Genomic DNA, 17,978 nt, shown 5'->3' with positions numbered 1-17,978 from the left:
GAAAGAAGGAGGCAGAGAGAAATGCGTCAAAGGTAGACGTAGGGAGGTTAAAGTCACCCAGAACTGTGAGGGGTGAGCCATCCTCAGGAAAGGAACTTATCAAGGCGTCAAGCTCATTGATGAACTCTCCAAGGGAACCTGGAGGGCGATAAATGATAAGGATGTTAAGCTTGAATGGGCTAGTTACTGTGACAGCATGGAATTCAAATGAGGAGATAGACAGATGGGTCAGGGGAAAAAGAGAGAATGTCCACTTGGGAGAGATGAGGATTCCTGTGCCACCACCCCGCTGACCAGATGCTCTCGGGGTATGCGAGAACACATGGTCAGACGAGGAGAGAGCAGTAGGAGTAGCAGTGTTTTCAGTGGTAATCCATGTTTCCGTCAGCGCCAAGAAGTCGAGGGACTGGAGGGTAGCATAGGCAAGGTATCAGCATCTTCCTCCTTTCACCAAACAGCCTTGCAGCCAATCAGCTTTTCCCCAAGAGGGTCTGATGCAGAGATCTCGAGATTGTCTCTTTGTCCAGCCTCCTCAAACTCAGTGCAAATCATCACTGACAATGTTTTAAAGCTTAGGGCCAAATGAAAACCTAACTAGAGCCTAAATATGAATACATGTAAAAAATAAAAGCATATGTAAACAATACATCCGCTAGGGCTGCTGAAATGACACTGCCACAAATTACAGTGTATTTTCATTAGGCTATTATAACAAGTCACGAGCACGCAGTAAAATCATTTTCATTTTTACTGTACGTCCTTCACTTGTACCTCTTTGCTCTCCGTAGCCGAGTTTTTTTTTTTTTACCAATTGTCTCGGGTTGACAACTCTGTTTTATTAGATGGCTAAACTTGGTATTTTCGGCGTTGTGAATATTATTTATGACGACTACTGGTGATACTAAATATATTTTCACAAGTTACTTCTGAGGATACATTCGTACAGCTTTGGTTGGAAACTTTCATTTATCATTACGACAAGCGAATAAGCTTTTCGCCGCTGTTGTTGCTAGTGCGCACTAGCTAGCTAGTAGCACATCATTAGCTAGCCTGCCATCTACATTTCAAACCGGTTCTTTGTTTTTGTGTTTCGTGGCGCGTTGCATTTGCATCAGTGATGATAAAAAACACGATACAATCCGCAGGACTTCTGGTTTTGTTGTGGTTGGTATTTGGGGACTTTGTTCTGGGTTGGTTTCACAACAGAGTCAAAACCAAAACGTACAACAACCAATATTCTTCCAAAGAAGATGCTCCTGACAGTCAAGACCAGAGCTGTTTTTGTCACGTAAGTACATTCAACTTACAAGTTACAATATATTGCAATATCAATGTCCGTTTAGGAAGGCTAAATGAAAATTATTCTAGCATTTTCTACTGTCACGTTAATTTGACGTCATCATACCCAGATAGCTTTCTGGCGCCCTACTGTTGCATTATCCAACTTTATGGACAGCAGGGCATAACATGTATACATTAATCGAATTGTTTATTTTGCCTTTCGCATCGATACACACGGACTTGTTAAAATAATTATTAAAATGGGTGGCTAAAGACACTTAGCCAGCTATTTCCTGAATTCAACATCAGTGTTTATTGTTATTGTTGTACAGTGTAATTTGACACAGACAATATCTCGTGCTTGTGCGCATCTCAACTCAAGACCCCTAGTCAAACTTGCCCTTATCATGCGAATATCCGATCTTAATTCACAAAATCTGCCACTTCCAGTCTCACAAATCCGTTTGTAGGCGTGTGTCGTGCAATGTTATATTTCTGTGTATTTTTTCTTGATGTTTCTCATTCATGCCAACTTTTGAAAGAAGTTAGCTACTGAGATGAGTGGTTGTGTATGTGATCGACGCCTGACTTGACCCAATCCGAATCAATAAGTGTCTGTTTTTTGTTCTACTATGGCACGTGCCTTTATTATTTTATTCTAACAAATTGCACTCACATTAGTAATATGAAAAGACCGAGACGTGGTGTCGTCTGATTGGCCATACTAAAGCTTCCTTCCAATGAGTTTGTGGGACATGTAGTCTTCTCTTCCGTTAGGAATACTTGCTTTAAAAGACCTTGAACCGATGTGAAGACTACAAATGTCAGGTATAGAGGCGGAACTAAGTTTGACAGCTGCTGACGTATCTTTGTTTGGAGGCGAGGCCTGGGCGGGAGAATTATGCACGAGGAAAATCAGTGGTCTGAAATGACAGCTCATCCCCAGGTTAGGTCAGAGTCGTCGCATCAACTCTGGCGAACTCTCACCTGTTTGTTGAAGTAGGCTACAGCAGTCCTTTTAGGGACATAAAAGACAGAGAGATTATCATAAGGCTGGTCTTCGTTTTGTAATTTACTGCTGTTAAAGATAGCAGCTCCTCAGAGAAATAGGCAAATTAAACTGTATTTGTAATAAACAAGGGAAACCACTCAATGGTTTTGAATTCACCATCATGCTCAGAGGACTTTATTACTTATGGACGGCTTCACTGCTTCCAATCACATTCTCTGGACAGCTACACTCAGAGGTCAGATATATGGTTATGTTTCCAGCTGTGGGCTATATGATGATGCTTGTGTCAATGTACAACTGTTTGCTACATTTCTGACATATTGACACAATGACACAGAATAAACTGAAAGAGAAATGTCTTTCTGCTGTTTGTAGCCAGTTTGTGAAACTAGTTGTCAGTAACAGCTGGTCAGATAGGCTACTCCGTTTTCTCCTCATCATGACACACAACCACTGATGTGAAAGTGACTGAATAGTCTACACAGTGCTAAGAGAATTCTTGCAACATGCAATCTTGTGCAACACACATACCTTTCATACGACTGTAGTGACAATATACTCCTGAAACGAGTTTAACAACTAAAACATTTTCTATAACACCATTTGCATTGATTGGGTCTAGACCTGAATACTCCATGACGAGAGCGAGTGGGAAGGCTTGGGTGTCTGCTGGACCAGACCAACGCAGTCTTCCTTTCACAAAGCAGCTGTCTATTTCATTATGCATGGGAGAATAAAGCCGGTTGTCCGCAGGTATCAGATGTATGAAAAGGGAAAGGTGGAGGGAGAATGGCAAACGTTTTGGTAACCAAATTTTGGTCAACAACCTCAACCGGCAGCTGGAACGAACGTCGTCGTGTTGCTTAAGTGTTTTGTGTTGTTCGAGCGTCAGGAAGTGGTCTTTTATCTGGCTTCCAGCTCTCATATCTGAAATTGTTTGTGATTTGAATTAGTATGTTGCAGTTTAGGTATCAGGCTAAATGTATGTAAGAGGAAGTTAAGATTTGCAGGCCAGCTTTTGCCCTCGTTTCTCTCTCTCTCTCTCTCTCTCTCTCTCTCTCTCTCTCTCTCTCTCTCTCTCTCTCTCTCTCTCTCTCTCTCTCTCTCTCTCTCTCTCTCTCTCTCTCTCTCTCTCTCTCTCTCTCTCTCTCTCTCTCTCTCTCTCTCTCTCTCTCTCTCTCTCTCTCTCTCTCTCTCTCTCTCTCTCTCTCTCTCTCTCTCTCTCTCTCTCTCTCTCTCTCTCTCTCTCTCTCTCTCTCTCTCTCTCTCTCTCCTCCCCCCCCCCTCCCCCTCCCCCCCCCTGCCCACACTCATCGCTTGCTCCCCAGCTGATGTATGCTAGGCTGTGTGTGGCGGCTCCTTCCCACTGCTGAACAGAACCGCGCTGCGCATCTGTACTCTTAATATTGATTGTGCTTATCACTGAAAAGCTTTCAATCTCTCCAAAAACTCTTGTCCAGTCCACTTAGTAGTCTGATTTTAGCCACAGAGATAATTGAGTCTCGTTTTAGTCAACTGAAATTAACAATCTTTTTCGTTTAGTTATAGTTTTTTCTGGGTCTATTTAGTCAGTTATAGTGTAGTCAATTGCCACTAAAAAATAGGTGTTTGACAAATATTTTTGTTGATAAAATTAATGCTGGTGTACAACCATAATTCTTAAGGCATTCTCCGGTTGTTTCCCTCAGTTGACAGGCGTCTTGGACGACTGCTTCTGTGACATCGAGAGCATCGATGTCTTCAACAACTTCAAGATCTACCCCCGCATTCAGAAGCTGACCGAGAGAGACTACTTCAGGTACTACAGGGTAAGTACTGAATAGTAGGCCCCAACAGTGGAGGACGAGGAGCTTTAGAAATGTCCTTAAAATCATCAGACCGTAAGGTTTTGCGTTTGTCTTTGCAGTATAGCTTAAATGTGTCCTAAAGGTAATCCCTCAATAAACAATCCTACTACTGTGGATTTACACTAATTGACTACCTGTATTTTCAAATGGGTTTGTATTTTTTTTTAACAATACCTTTGTTTGAGCTTCTATGGCTCCTAACCCGTAGTACTAATGCTTTTAAAGGGACCCTCCCCAATTCATTTCCTTGCTAATCTAAAACAAATAGGCCAAGCAAATGTTTTCCAGCCTACCCCATATAGAGTTTGTGGTCGCTGCTCTGTTGTGTATTCACTGCAGAGGATGTCTCTGCCCGGGACTACTGTTGTAGTTGGAATAGGTCTGCTTCAGGGATGACTGTAAATTGACAGCGAATAGACAACATTCTTAAATAAATAAAAAACTCCTTCTGTTTACATTATAATGTCCAGGGTTGTATTCACTAGGAACCAAACGGAATGGGACGGGACTAACCTGAACTCGTCCCATAGGGTTGGTTGTTTAGCAACAAAACTGACGCATGCGCAACTATGGCGCAAAACAGACAGGGTTAGCTTATGCACTAATGTATACACCCTGACCAGGAAAAACTTGCTTGGGCCCTAATTACAGCAAAAACTCATTGACCTTACGTTATAATTATGGTATGTGATACTTATCAGGCACACTAAGTGTGAAAATTTGATGCTCCTCATACTGGAACCTAGGTATTAGAAAGAGTGCATTAGGATGACATCAACGTGTGGATGTAACTGAATCTTGTAGGGAAATACAGTAGATCCAGTGCTGACCTTTAGTCATCCCTCTTTCCCAATCATCCTCTTTTGCATCCCTAGACAGTCTTACGAGTTGCCCATTTGTAGAACCTGATGCAAATATTATAAAATTCTCTCTGATAACAGCACTCTGTCCCCTGTTACATTTGTGTAACTGCTCAAACACTCTCCCAACACCTAGCATCCATAAAAAACATTGAGGCCCATTGAGTCACTTTAATCTTTTCACAAAGGCAGTAAAAAAAACACTTGGCGTGTGAGTCCAGCTGTTGCGTTCATACACCATTCATACACATTAAGCCAACTCATTCTAAAGGCAGTGTATTGCCCTTTTCCCACTGTGAACTTCCAATCAGGAACTCTGAAAAGGAAGAATAGACTCATAGGAACATCATTTAATATTTTCAGAATACTCATCTGGCCCCTAGTCTGATAATCCGATGAAGTTTATGTCTACCACTGCCACTGGTCAGTTAGCTGCTGCTCTCCTAGTCAACATCCCATTGGCTGAGCGACACTTTTGACCCCACAGACAGTGTGTCACCTTTATGATTATGAAGCATTCTCCTCATACGGTCGCCTTTGTATGAGGTTGATGTATCCAATGACGAGCACGACTGGAAAGATGTCACCAGCAGCGACGATGCCCCGCATTTTCGACGGTGCTCGTCTCTGAAAAGCGTCAACGGAAAGAGAATCTGAATCATTTCATGACATCATTATTTGAGACTCCTTCTGAGACACTTATAATCATGCGTATAATTCTAAATCGGGAAAAAAGTGAATTTAGCTTAGCTGTTCTGTCTTGCCTGTCTCCAATACATCACATCTCTGTGTGACGCAGTCACTTTCATAGCATATACCATGCCATCCCAACTCTTCCCTTTTCTTCTCCACAGGTCAACCTGAATAGGCCCTGTCCCTTCTGGGCTGACGATGGCCACTGCTCCATCAAGGACTGCCAAGTGGAGCCCTGCCCAGAGGTCAGTTCAACCTACCCACAATTATCTACGTTGGTCTCCAAATTGACTCCTAGTATTCATTACCCATAGACACGTAGGCTACAACAGGGTGGAGCTATTATTACTATATTGCTAATCACTGTGATTATTTTAGATGTAGGCCTACAAGAAGAGGCCCCTAACCCCTAGTGGGTTCATTTACTATTGTTAATATAGTCTTTCCCGAGTCTTCATATTCTAATCTGTGTTTTCCATTAATTATAGCTTAGCCTCTGTGACCTGCTTTCTGCGTTGTTGACAGTGATGTTCACCTGTCCCATCCGTTTTCTTTGTGTGTGTTTGTTTTACAGAGCAAGATTCCAGTGGGAATTAAGTCTGGAAACTACAATAGGGTAAGACGGTCTCTCTCCAGACAGACAGACAGACATCGTTCACTCAACAGTCATTCAACTGTAATGATTACAAACACACTCTACAAACACGTTAGAATGAAAGGAAAGAGATGTACCGTATGCACTCTTGATTTTCATGCAATATGGAAAAGAAACAGCAGTGTATTTACTATGTTGTAAAATAATTAGGGCAAAGGAGGAAGTTAAACAGATAATACTGTGTAAATTGATGGTTGGAAGGATGAATTATAGTTGGATACGTTCTATTTTATATCTGATTTAACTGAGGGTCTCTGGAGTGTCATGTACATATAGGCCAGGCTACCTCTAGAGAGCAGACAGAAAGCGTTTGTTTGCCTCGTCACAGTGTAGCCAGGTAAATAGTGTTTGTGCTTGTTCCAGCACTTTCTGACACTTCCAGGAGGACAGAGATTGATGGCCGATTTCAGCGGCCACTAAGTGCTGAATCAGCTGCCAAGACAGACAGACTGCTTCCCAAATGGCTCTCTATTCCCTATATAGTACTCTACATTTGACCAGAACCCTTTGGGCCCTAGTCAAACGAAGTGCACTATATAGGGAATAGGGTGCAATTTGGGAAGCAGTCTGTCTGTCTTGGCAGCTGATTCAGCACTTAGTGGCCGCTGAAATCGGCCATCACTCTCTGTCCTCCTGGATATCTCCTGTGGTAGTTTCCATTGATCCTGGACTGGAGGGGGCGGAGGGGTATGCGAGTGATATGTTTGTTGGCGAACGCTTGGGTCGTGTTCAGTAGGCACGAAAAGGAGTGAAACAAGTAGGTACTATCTGATTTTTGTCTATTTACAAATGCTTGTTTTTGTTCTCTTCTGCAAAGTGTTTTGATACAGTGTGCCCTAATGAACACGACCCTGGCGTAGTGCCTTCTGTTTGTCTTGTAATGACCCAATAGTGTTTGTTGGACATCTGGACTGATTGCCAGGCAAGGTCAAATCCTGCTGTATCTTTAGTTAGTAGGAAAAGTTTATGTTTGGACACATTGGTTGAGCTTTTCAATGGGCTCCTAGTTTGGTGTAATTAGTCCCATGGTTTTTCACACTTTCCACTCCAGCAGGGGCTATATACATGATAGGGGTAGTTACATGGCTATATGTACAGGTTTATTGTTTTTCACCTTTTAATAACAGTAGTTTATTACCACATCTGGCTTGATCTCCCGGGGTCTCTGGTTCCTTATTGTGTGGTCTGTTGTGTGAGGATTTTTGCCACATCACCCCTAGTGTTAGGGGTTAGCGCTAAGCGTGCTACTGGAGACGTGTGAGGCAAAAAGCTGATTGAATTTGCAGTTAGCGCTGTGGTGGTGCTCTCCCACAGCTGAAGGGACAGAGGGGGCATGCAGGCAGTGCTGGCTAGAGACGCAATGTGGCTGGCGATGTGGCCATGCCGCAGGAAAAAGCACAGCAGGTGCTTGTGTGTGAGGTCATGACGAAACTTTAGCTGACTGCACATTAGAGTTGTTTATTTAGGTTTTTATGCTTCGTGGCTTGTGGCGTTAGCTTAACCAATTTGTTTAGCCCCTCAGGTATTTTTTCTTGACTGACTTTCTATTTTAAAAGTGTAGTCCTATTGCAGACAGTGTGTGAAGAGCTCGAGTTGAAGTATGCAGAGTAGGGAGCCTTAATGATGGCTTTAGCCTAGCCTAATTGATAACAAAGATGGGTCGTTTCATTTGATTTCAATCACCTTTGGACTGCACCCCTTTTGATTTTAACAAAACTTTTAATACATATTTGTCCTTGGTAGAAGTGGTCAGAAAGTAGCTTTTTGGTAGAGATTACCCATTTTGCATACCCCACCCTACCATGAGACATCCATGTCTTCATCACTGGAAAATATAAAAGGTTGAGTTTTATATAATTTAAAAGCTTATAAACAGGGTTGTCAAACTATTGTATAATTTCTTGACAATTACTTACTTTTTTTAACCTTTATGTTGTGTCTTAGACCCGATTTTACATAATCTGAGGGGTTTGTGTTGTGCCCGCCACAGCATGCTCTTGAATACAGGTTGGGTGTCATGTTTTGGGTGATAAATTATCTAAAATGGGAAAACAATTGAAATGTCAACTTTCAAATAAATTGTATCAGTTGTTTTAAATTATACTGTCAATCTTCCATAGGAAACCTATTGAAATCAAAAAATTATAGATAATAGAGTAGACATTCCCATTTAAATTGACATTTGATGGTGGGTGGACTGGTGGCCATCTTTGTGGTATTAATTGGAAGTAAACATTTACATTCAATTAACATTTAATATTAACAATTTGTACCAGCTAAATTGCAGGGAAATGTCCTAGGGTTGTGCGGTATCCAGATTTCCATACCTTAACACCGTGCTTGTGCCATCCCGGGATATACGGTATTACCGGTAGTGCACACAAGCGGCACTATTATTATTGTTTTCAAACAGGAAAAAGCCCCAAAAACGTCACTTACCAGAATGTTAACAAAATGCTAACAAGTACTAAGGAATTCTCATAGCAGATGCTAGGTAAATGGTAACGAGCACATGCACACATTTACTACTAGGACCGACAACCCAGCTCATAAAGTTATGCAAGTATCTCAAAATGCAGTTTGCAGCATGCACAAAACAAATATTAGCAGCAGGAGGGGATTGTCTCTGCTGCTGTTATCAAGAAGCTTGATCTTGCAAGCTAACGTTAGCAACATTAGCAAGTTAGCAAAACCCAGCTGGAGAAAATGTATTTGGCACATCTTAGATAGTTAATGTAATAGTTAGAGGATATATAGCTGGCAAACATTAGTAGTAAATTTCATACAAGTGTAACTTGATCACCTCACTTAAGTTGCGCTGCTCCCATTTTGCTCGTTGTGCTTCTTTGTAAATAAACACACGTAACCGGCTCAAACCGCTGTTTTGGGAAACTAGTACCGGTAAGCTTCATAATGAAACATTATCTAACGGCTGAAATGATGAACACGATCTGCTTTATCTATTACCTAATTGACAAGTTGACTGCAGGTATTTATTTAAAAAGTACTAATATTCAAAGCCCAAAAAACGTCGCTTACCAGAATGCTAACAAAATGCTAACAAGTACTAAGGGATCCTCATAGAGAATGCTAACTAAATGCTAACGAGCGCATTGCGAACGTTTTGTACAGTTTCTGACCTAAACTATACAAGTAACTCAAAAACTCTACTCACAGTTTGTTGCATGTAGAGGCGCCACTTTAGTTTTAGAAGTGGTGGGGGACATAACCTGGCGAATTTGTTTGGGGCATCTAAAGCTCATTTCCTGCATTTTTACACAATTTAATATGCCGTCTCTATTTAGAATGAAAAGTAAGCAAAAATGCCCACAGTCATCAAGCTAGGTAAGAGAACATTTATTAAAAATATGTTTAAGTGATGAATAAGACTGAACTAATTACAAAGGTAATTCAATAATAAATATTGTGTTGCACCTAACAAATGAAAAAAAGACTTTTGATTTGTCTTTATTAAGACATCCTCTCTATCAAATTTCAGCCAGACCTACCAGCCAGCCGAGCCGCCTGCACGCCCAACCCCCACCAGTCTAGTCAATAACTCAACTCTCTCCCAACACAATTTCCTTCCCAGTTCACACCTTTCATTTTTTTAATTCCCAGGGGAAAGTTTTGGAAACAAAAAAACCAAACAAAAAAACATACATACAGAGGGAAAAAAGTATTTGATCCCTCTGCAAAACATGACTTAGTACTTGGTGGCAATCACAGAGGTCAGACGTTTCTTGTAGTTGGCCACCAGGTTTGCACACATCTCAGGAGGGATTTTGTCCCACTCCTCTTTGCAGATCTTCTCCAAGTCATTAAGGTTTCGAGGCTGACGTTTGGCAACTCGAACCTTCAGCTCCCTCCACAGATTTTCTATGGGATTAAGGTCTGGAGATTGGCTAGGCCACTCCAGGACCTTAATGTGCTTCTTCTTGAGCAACTCCTTTGTTGCCTTGGCCGTGTGTTTTGGGTCATTGTCATGCTGGAATACACATCCACGACCCATTTTCAATGCCCTGGCTGAGGGAAGGAGGTTCTCACCCAAGATTTGACGGTACATGGCCCCGTCCATCGTCCCTTTGATGCGGTGAAGTTGTCCTGTCCCCTTAGCAGAAAAACACCCCCAAAGCATAATGTTTCCACCTCCATGTTTGACGGTGGGGATGGTGTTCTTGGGGTCATAGGCAGCATTCCTCCTCCTCCAAACACGGCGAGTTGAATTGATGCCAAAGAGCTCCGTTTTGGTCTCATCTGACCCAACACTTTCACCCAGGTCTCCTCTGAATCATTCAGATGTTCATTGGCAAACTTCAGACGGCCCTGTATATGTGCTTTCTTGAGCAGGGGGACCTTGCGGGCGCTGCAGGATTTCAGTCCTTGACGGCGTAGTGTGTTACCAATTGTTTTCTTGGTGACTATGGTCCCAGCTGCCTTGAGATCATTAACAAGATCCTCCCGTGTAGTTCTGGGCTGATTCCTCACCGTTCACATGATCATTGAAACTCCACAAGGTGAGATCTTGCATGGAGCCCCAGGCCGAGGTAAATTGATAGTTATTCTGTGTTTCTTCCATTTGCGAATAATCGCACCAACTGTTGTCACCTTCTCACCAAGCTGCTTGGCGATGGTCTTGTAGCCCATTCCAGCCTTGTGTAGGTCTACAATCTTGTCCCTGACATCCTTGGAGAGCTCTTTGGTCTTGGCCATGGTGGAGAGTTTGGAATCTGATTGATTGATTGCTTCTGTGGACAGGTGTCTTTTACACAGGTAACAAACTGAGATTAGGAGCACTTCCTTTAAGAGTGTGCTCCTAATCTCAGCTCGTTACCTGTATAAAAGACACCTGGGAGCCAGAAATCTTTCTGATTGAGAGGGGGGTCAAATATTTTTTTCCCTCATTAAAATGCAAATCAATTTATAACATTTTTGACATGCGTTTTTCTGGATTGTTTTGTTGTTATTCTGTCTCTCACTGTTCAAATAAACCTACCATTAAAATTATAGACAGATCATTTCTTTGTCAGTGGGCAAACGTACAAAATCAGCAGGGGATCAAATACTTTTTTCCCTCACTGTACATATATGTGGTCCTCTATAGCTCAATTGGTAGAGCATGGCGCTTGTAACGCCAGGGTAGTGGGTTCGATCCCCGGGACCACCCATACGTAAAAATGTATGCGCACATTACTGTAAGTCGCTTTGGATAAAAGCGTCTGCTAAATGGTTTATTATTATTATTATTATTACATATACAGTGGGGAGAACAAGTATTTGATACACTACCGACTTTGCAGGTTTTCCTATTTACAAAGCATGTAGAGGTCTGTCATTTTTATCATAGGTACACTTCAACTGTGAGAGACGGAATCTAAAACAAAAATCCAGAAAATCACATTGTATGAGATTTTTAAGTAATTCATTTGCATTTTATTGCATGACATAAGTATTTGATCACCTACCAACCAGTAAGAATTCCGGCTCTCACAGACCTGTTAGTTTTTCTTTAAGAAGCCCTCCTGTTCTCCACTCATTACCTGTATTAACTGCACCTGTTTGAACTCGTTACCTGTATAAAAGACACCTGTCCACACACTCAATCAAACAGACTCCAACCTCTCCACAATGGCCAAGACCAGAGAGCTGTGTAAGGACATCAGGGATAAAAATGTAGACCTGCACAAGGCTGGGATGGGCTACAGGACAATAGGCAAGCAGCTTGGTGAGAAGGCAACAACTGTTGGCGCAATTATTAGAAAATGGAAGAAGTTCAAGATGACGGTCAATCACCCTCAGTCTGGGGCTCCATGCAAGATCTCACCTCGTGGGGCATCAATGATCATGAGGAAGGTGAGGGATTAGCCCAGAACTACACGGCAGGACCTGGTCAATGACCTGAAGAGAGCTGGGACCACAGTCTCAAAGAAAACCATTAGTAACACACTATGCCGTCATGGATTAAAATCCTGCAGCGCACACAAGGTCCCCCTGCTCAAGCCAGCGCATGTCCAGGCCCGTCTGAAGTTTGCCAATGACCATCTGGATGATCCAGAGGAGGAATGGGAGAAGGTCATGTGGTCTGATGAGACAAAAATAGAGCTTTTTGGTCTAAACTCCACTCGCCGTGTTCGGAGGAAGAAGAAGGATGAGTACAACCCCAAGAACACCATCCCAACCATGAAGCATGGAGGTGGAACCATCGTTCTTTGGGGATGCTTTTCTGCAAAGGGGACAGGACGACTGCCCCGTATTGAGGGGAGGATGGATGGGGCCATGTATCGCGAGATCTTGGCCAACAATCTCCTTCCCTCAGTAAGAGCATTGAAGATGGGTCGTGGCTGGGTCTTCCAGCATGACAACAACCCGAAACACACAGCCAGGGCAACTAAGGAGTGGCTCTGTAAGAAGCATCTCAAGGTCCTGGAGTGGCCTAGCCAGTATCCAGACCTGAACCCAATAGAACATCTTTGGAGGGAGCTGAAAGTCCGTATTGCCCAGCGACAGCCCCGAAACCTGAAGGATCTGGAGAAGGTCTGTATGGAGGAGTGGGCCAAAATCCCTGCTGCAGTGTGTGCAAACCTGGTCAAGACCTACAGGAAACGTATGATCTCTGTAATTGCAAACAAAGGTTTCTGTACCAAATATTAAGTTGGTTTGCTTATGTCATGCAATAAAATGCAAATTAATTACTTAAAAATCATACAATGTGATTTTCTGGATTTTTGTTTTAGATTCAGTCTCTCACAGTTGAAGTGTACCTATGATAAAAATTACCGACCTCTACATGTTTTGTAAATAGGAAAACCTGCAAAAACAGCAGTGTATCAAATACTTGTTCTCCCCACTGTACAGTAACACACAAACAGCAAATCTTCCATATAATTAATCTCATAGGACTAACAGTACTGTAGAGACCTTTTTACTTGCACGCAATATAGCTGTGTCGCCCCGTCTTGTCCCTAGGGGTCCAACACCCTGCCGCCCCCCAACCCAACACACCCCAATCAGCTTTAGGATCTTAGTGAAATATTCATTATTGGTTTTGGGTGTGTTAGGCCATGGCCAGAGTGACAACCCACAGGAAGGCAGACCCCCAGGGCCAGGACTGAGCAGCCCAGCAGCTAGGGATATCTCCATTGATGTGGGCATGTTTTCAATACAGACTCCTTTAGTCGTACTGTATTCCATATAAGGCATCCAGACCTTATGAAAGTTGCCCAATATACCCTTAATCTTGTGAAAAATCTAATCTACATTTTGACATTTACAGTTTTAGTCATTTAGCAGACGCTCTTATCCAGAGCGACTTACAGTTAGTGAGTGCATACATTTTTATTTTTATTTTTCATACTGGCCCCCCGTGGGAATCGAACCCACAACCCTGGCGTTGCAAACGCCATGCTCTACCAACTGAGTTACATCCCTGCTGGCCATTCCCTCCCCTACCCTGGACGACGCTGGGCCAATTGTGCAGCGCCCCATGGGTCTCCCGGTCGCGGCCGGCTACAACAGAGCCTGGATTCAAACCAGGACCACTGCGCCACTCGGGAGATAATCTAGTGATAATACAGTGCATTCGTAAAGTATTCAGACCCCTTGACTTTTTTCACATTTTGTTACGTTACAGCCTTATTCTAAAATTGATGAAATTCTTGTTTTTCTTCATCAATCTACGCACAATACCCCATAATGACGAACCAAAAACAGGTTTTTAGAAATGTTTGCAAATGTACTAAAAATAAAAAACTGAAATATTACATTTACATAAGTATTCTGACCCTTTACTCAGTACTTTGTTGAAGCACCTTTGGCAGCAATTACAGCCTCATGTCTTCTTGGGTATGACGCTACAAGCTTAGCACACCTGTATTTGGGGAGTTTCTTCCATTCTTCTCTGCAGATCTTCTCAAGCTCTGTCAGGTTGGATGCACAGCTATTTTCAGAGATTTTCGATCGGGTTCAAGTCTGGGCTCTGGCTGGGCCACTCATGGACATTCATGCTTCACCATAGGCATGGTGCCTGGTTTCCTCAAGACGTGACGCTTAACATTCAAGCCAAAGAGTTCAATCATGGTTTCACAGACCAGAGAATCTTGTTTCCCATGGTCTGAGAGTCCTTTAGGTGAATTTTGGCGAACTCCAAGCGAGCTGTCATGTTCCTTTTACTGAGGAGTGGCTTCCATCTCGCCACTTTACGATAAAGGCCTGATTTGGTGGAGTGCTGCAGAGATGGTTGTCCTTCTGGAAGGTTCTCCCATTTCCACAGAGGAACTCTGGAGCTCTGTCAAAGTGACCATCAGGTTCTTGGTTACCTCCCTGACCAAGGCCCTTCTCCCCCTATTGCTCAGTTTGGCCGGGCGGCCAGATCTAGGAAGAGTCTTGGTGGTTCCAAACTTCTTCCATTTAAGAATGATGGAGGCCACTGTGTTCTTGGGGACCTTCAACGCTGCAGAAACATTTTGGTACCCTTCCCCAGATCTGTGCCTCGACACAATCCTTTCTCTGAGCTCTACGGACAATTCCTTCGACCTTATGGCTTGGTTTTTGCACAGTGGGACCTTATATAGACAGGTGTGTGCCTTTTCAAATCATTTCCAAGCAATTTAATTTACCACAGGTGGACTCGAATCAAGTTGTAGAAACATCTCAGGGATGATCAATGGAAACAGGATGCAACTGACCTCAATTCAAGTCTCATAGCAAAGGGTCTGAATACTTACACTACCGTTCAAAAGTTTGGGGTCACTTAGAATTTTCCTTGTTTTCGAAAGAAAAGCAATTTTTTTGTCCATTTAAAATAACATCAAATTGATCAGAAATACAGCGTAGACATTGTTAATGTTGTAAATGGCTATTGTAGCTGGAAACGGCAGATTTTTTAAAAATGGAATATCTACATAGGCGTACAGAGGCCCATTATCAGCAACCATCAGTTCTGTGTTCCAATGGCACGTTGTGTTTGCTAATCCAAGTTTATAATTTTAAAAGGCTAATTGATCATTAGAAAACCCTTTTGCAATTATGTTAGCACAGCTGAAAACTGTTGTGCTGATTAAAGAAGCAATAGAACTGTCCTTCTTGAGACTAGTTGAGTATCTGGAGCGTCAGCAATTGTGGGCTCAAAATGGCCAGAAACAAATAACATTCTTCTGAAACTCGTCAGTCTATTCTTGTTCTGAGAAATGAAGGCTATTCCATGCGAGAAATTGCCAAAAAACTGAAGATCTCGTACAACGCTGTGTAGTACTCCCTTCACAGAACAGTGCAAACTGGCTCTAACCAGAATAGAAAGAGGAGTGGGAGGCCCCGGTGCACAACTGAGCAAGAGGATAAATACATTAGTGTCTACTTTGAGAAACAGACGCCTCACAGGTCCTCAACTGGCAGCTTCATTAAATAGTACCCGCAAAACACCAGTCTCAACTTCAACAGTGAAGAGGCGACTCCGGGATGCTGACCTTCTAGGCAGAGTTGCAAAGAAAAAGCCATATCTCTGACTGGCCAATAAAAATACAAGATTAAGATGGGCAAAAGAACACAGACACTGGACAGAGGAAGATTGGAAAAAAGTGTTATGGACAGACACATTTAAATTTGAGGTGTTCGGATCACAAAGAAGAACATTTGTGAGAAGCAAACCAAATGAAAAGATGCTGGAGGGGTGCTTGAAGCCATCTGTCAAGCATGGTGGAGGCAATGTGATGGTCGGGGGGTGCTTTGGTGGTGGTAAAGTGGGAGATTTGTACAGGGTAAAAGGCATCTTGAAGAAGGAAGGCTATCACTCCATTTTGCAACGCCATGCCATTCCCTGTGGATGGCGCTTGATTGGAGCCAATTTCCTCCTACATTTACATTTTTACATTTTAGTCATTTAGCAGACGCTCTTATCCAAAGTGACTTAGTGAGTGCGTACATTTTTCATACTGGCCCCCCGTGGGAATCGAACCCACAACCCTGACGTTGCAAGCGCCATGCTCTACCAACTGAGCTACAGGAGGCCTTGTCCTACAACAGGACAATGACCCAAAGCACAGCTCCAAACTATGCAATAACTTTTTAGGGAAGAAGCAGTCAGCTGGTATTCTGTCTATAATGGATTGGCCAGCACAGTCACCGGATCTCAACCCTATTGAGCTGTTGTGGGAGCAGCTTGACTGTATGGTACGTAAGAAGTGCCCATCAAGCCTAACCAACTTGTGGGAGGTACTACAGGAAGCATGGGGTGACATCTCTTCAGATTACCTCAACAAATTGACAACTAGAATGCCAAAGGTCTGCAAGGCTGTAATTGCTGCAAATGGAGGATTCTTTGACGAAAGCAAAGTTTGAAGGACACAATTATTATTTCTAACCTTGTCAATGACTACATTTCCTATTTATTTTGCTATATTTCCTATTCAAACTCATTTAATGTATGTTTTCATGGAAAACAAGGACATTTCTAAGTGACCCCAAACTTTTGAACGGTAATGTATGTAAGGAAGGTATTTCTGTTGTTTATTTTTAATAAATTAGTAAAAATTGTTTTCGCTTCGTCGTTATGGGGTATTGTGTGTAGATTGATGAGGGGAAAAAATAGTTTAATCCGTTTTAGAATAAGGCTGTAACATAACAAAAAATATGGAAAAAGTCAAGTGGTCTGAATACTTTCCGAATGCACTGTAACTTGCCATTGTGGGAGGATAACCAACCTTCCAATTAATTTGCAATACATTTTTTAGCCGCTATAAATGCTTGGTTACACATTTTGTTTAGATAACAGTCTCCAGAATCAACATGCCCAAGCAAATAAAAATAGCGAGAAGGGAGAATCTGTAGACATGCTGAGATAAGAACATACTGTTTGCCAGAATTCAGCCAGCCTTTACAAGACCATAACATATGCAAATGGTGGACCTCCAGCAGAGGAATGACATTTCTGAGTGCATGTAATTCAGTTTCAGTGGCATATAGTACATTCTATGGATGGCCTTAAACTGCAGTAATGTATGGCTGAGATGATATGAACATTACTGGGCATTCAAACATATCTGTATCCATTAATCATCATCAATAGCTTCTACCAGGTCTTCCTCACATTTTTGTTTTACATGTTTTGTGTCATCGGATAAAGCCTTGATACAGTTTGGAATTCAACTTGGGAGGTTTGTTAGACTGCCTTAAAATAGCATCTGGCTGGTCCAGTGTTTGCAGCACAGATAATAAAGTGTTGTAACTGCAAAAATTCACCTCACCTCCATCACAGACTGGTCTTCCCTGGCTTCATGACCCTGTCACCATCTGATCCTTCTAAAATGAGGCATGACAAAGAATTACCTTGGTGTACATTTATACATTATACACTGCTCAAAAAAATAAAGGGAACACTTAAACAACACAATGTAACTCCAAGTCAATCACACTTCTGTGAAATCAAACTGTCCTCTTAGGAAGCAACACTGATTGACAATAAATTTCACATGCTGTTGTGCAAATGGAATAGACAACAGGTGGAAATTATAGGCAATTAGCAAGACTCCCCCAATAAAGGACTGGTTTTGCAGGTGGTGACCACAGACCACTTCTCAGTTCCTATGCTTCCTGGCTGATGTTTTGGTCACTTTTGAATGCTGGCGGTGCTTTCACTC

General features: G+C 42.4%; 1 protein-coding gene across 2 annotated transcripts in view; it reads left to right on the top strand.

Moving 5' to 3' along the window:
• Positions 1 to 787: 787 nt before the first annotated feature.
• LOC123491422 (ERO1-like protein beta) overlaps positions 788 to 17,978 on the top strand; it is a 30,774-nt gene continuing 13,583 nt past the window's right edge. The window contains exons 1-4 of one of the 2 annotated variants that reach the window (XM_045222161.1): positions 788 to 1,288; positions 3,982 to 4,101; positions 5,855 to 5,938; positions 6,268 to 6,309. In XM_045222161.1, coding sequence (XP_045078096.1) covers positions 1,118 to 1,288; positions 3,982 to 4,101; positions 5,855 to 5,938; positions 6,268 to 6,309 — 417 coding nt within the window. In that variant the 5' untranslated portion in view covers positions 788 to 1,117. Of the gene's footprint in view, positions 1,289 to 2,211; positions 2,529 to 3,981; positions 4,102 to 5,854; positions 5,939 to 6,267; positions 6,310 to 17,978 lie in introns of those variants that run through there. The other variant, XM_045222162.1, reaches the window with a different exon arrangement.

This window comes from Coregonus clupeaformis, chromosome 8, assembly GCF_020615455.1.
Source record: "Coregonus clupeaformis isolate EN_2021a chromosome 8, ASM2061545v1, whole genome shotgun sequence".
NCBI lineage: Eukaryota > Metazoa > Chordata > Actinopteri > Salmoniformes > Salmonidae > Coregonus > Coregonus clupeaformis.
This window is presented reverse-complemented; position numbering and strand designations above follow the sequence as displayed.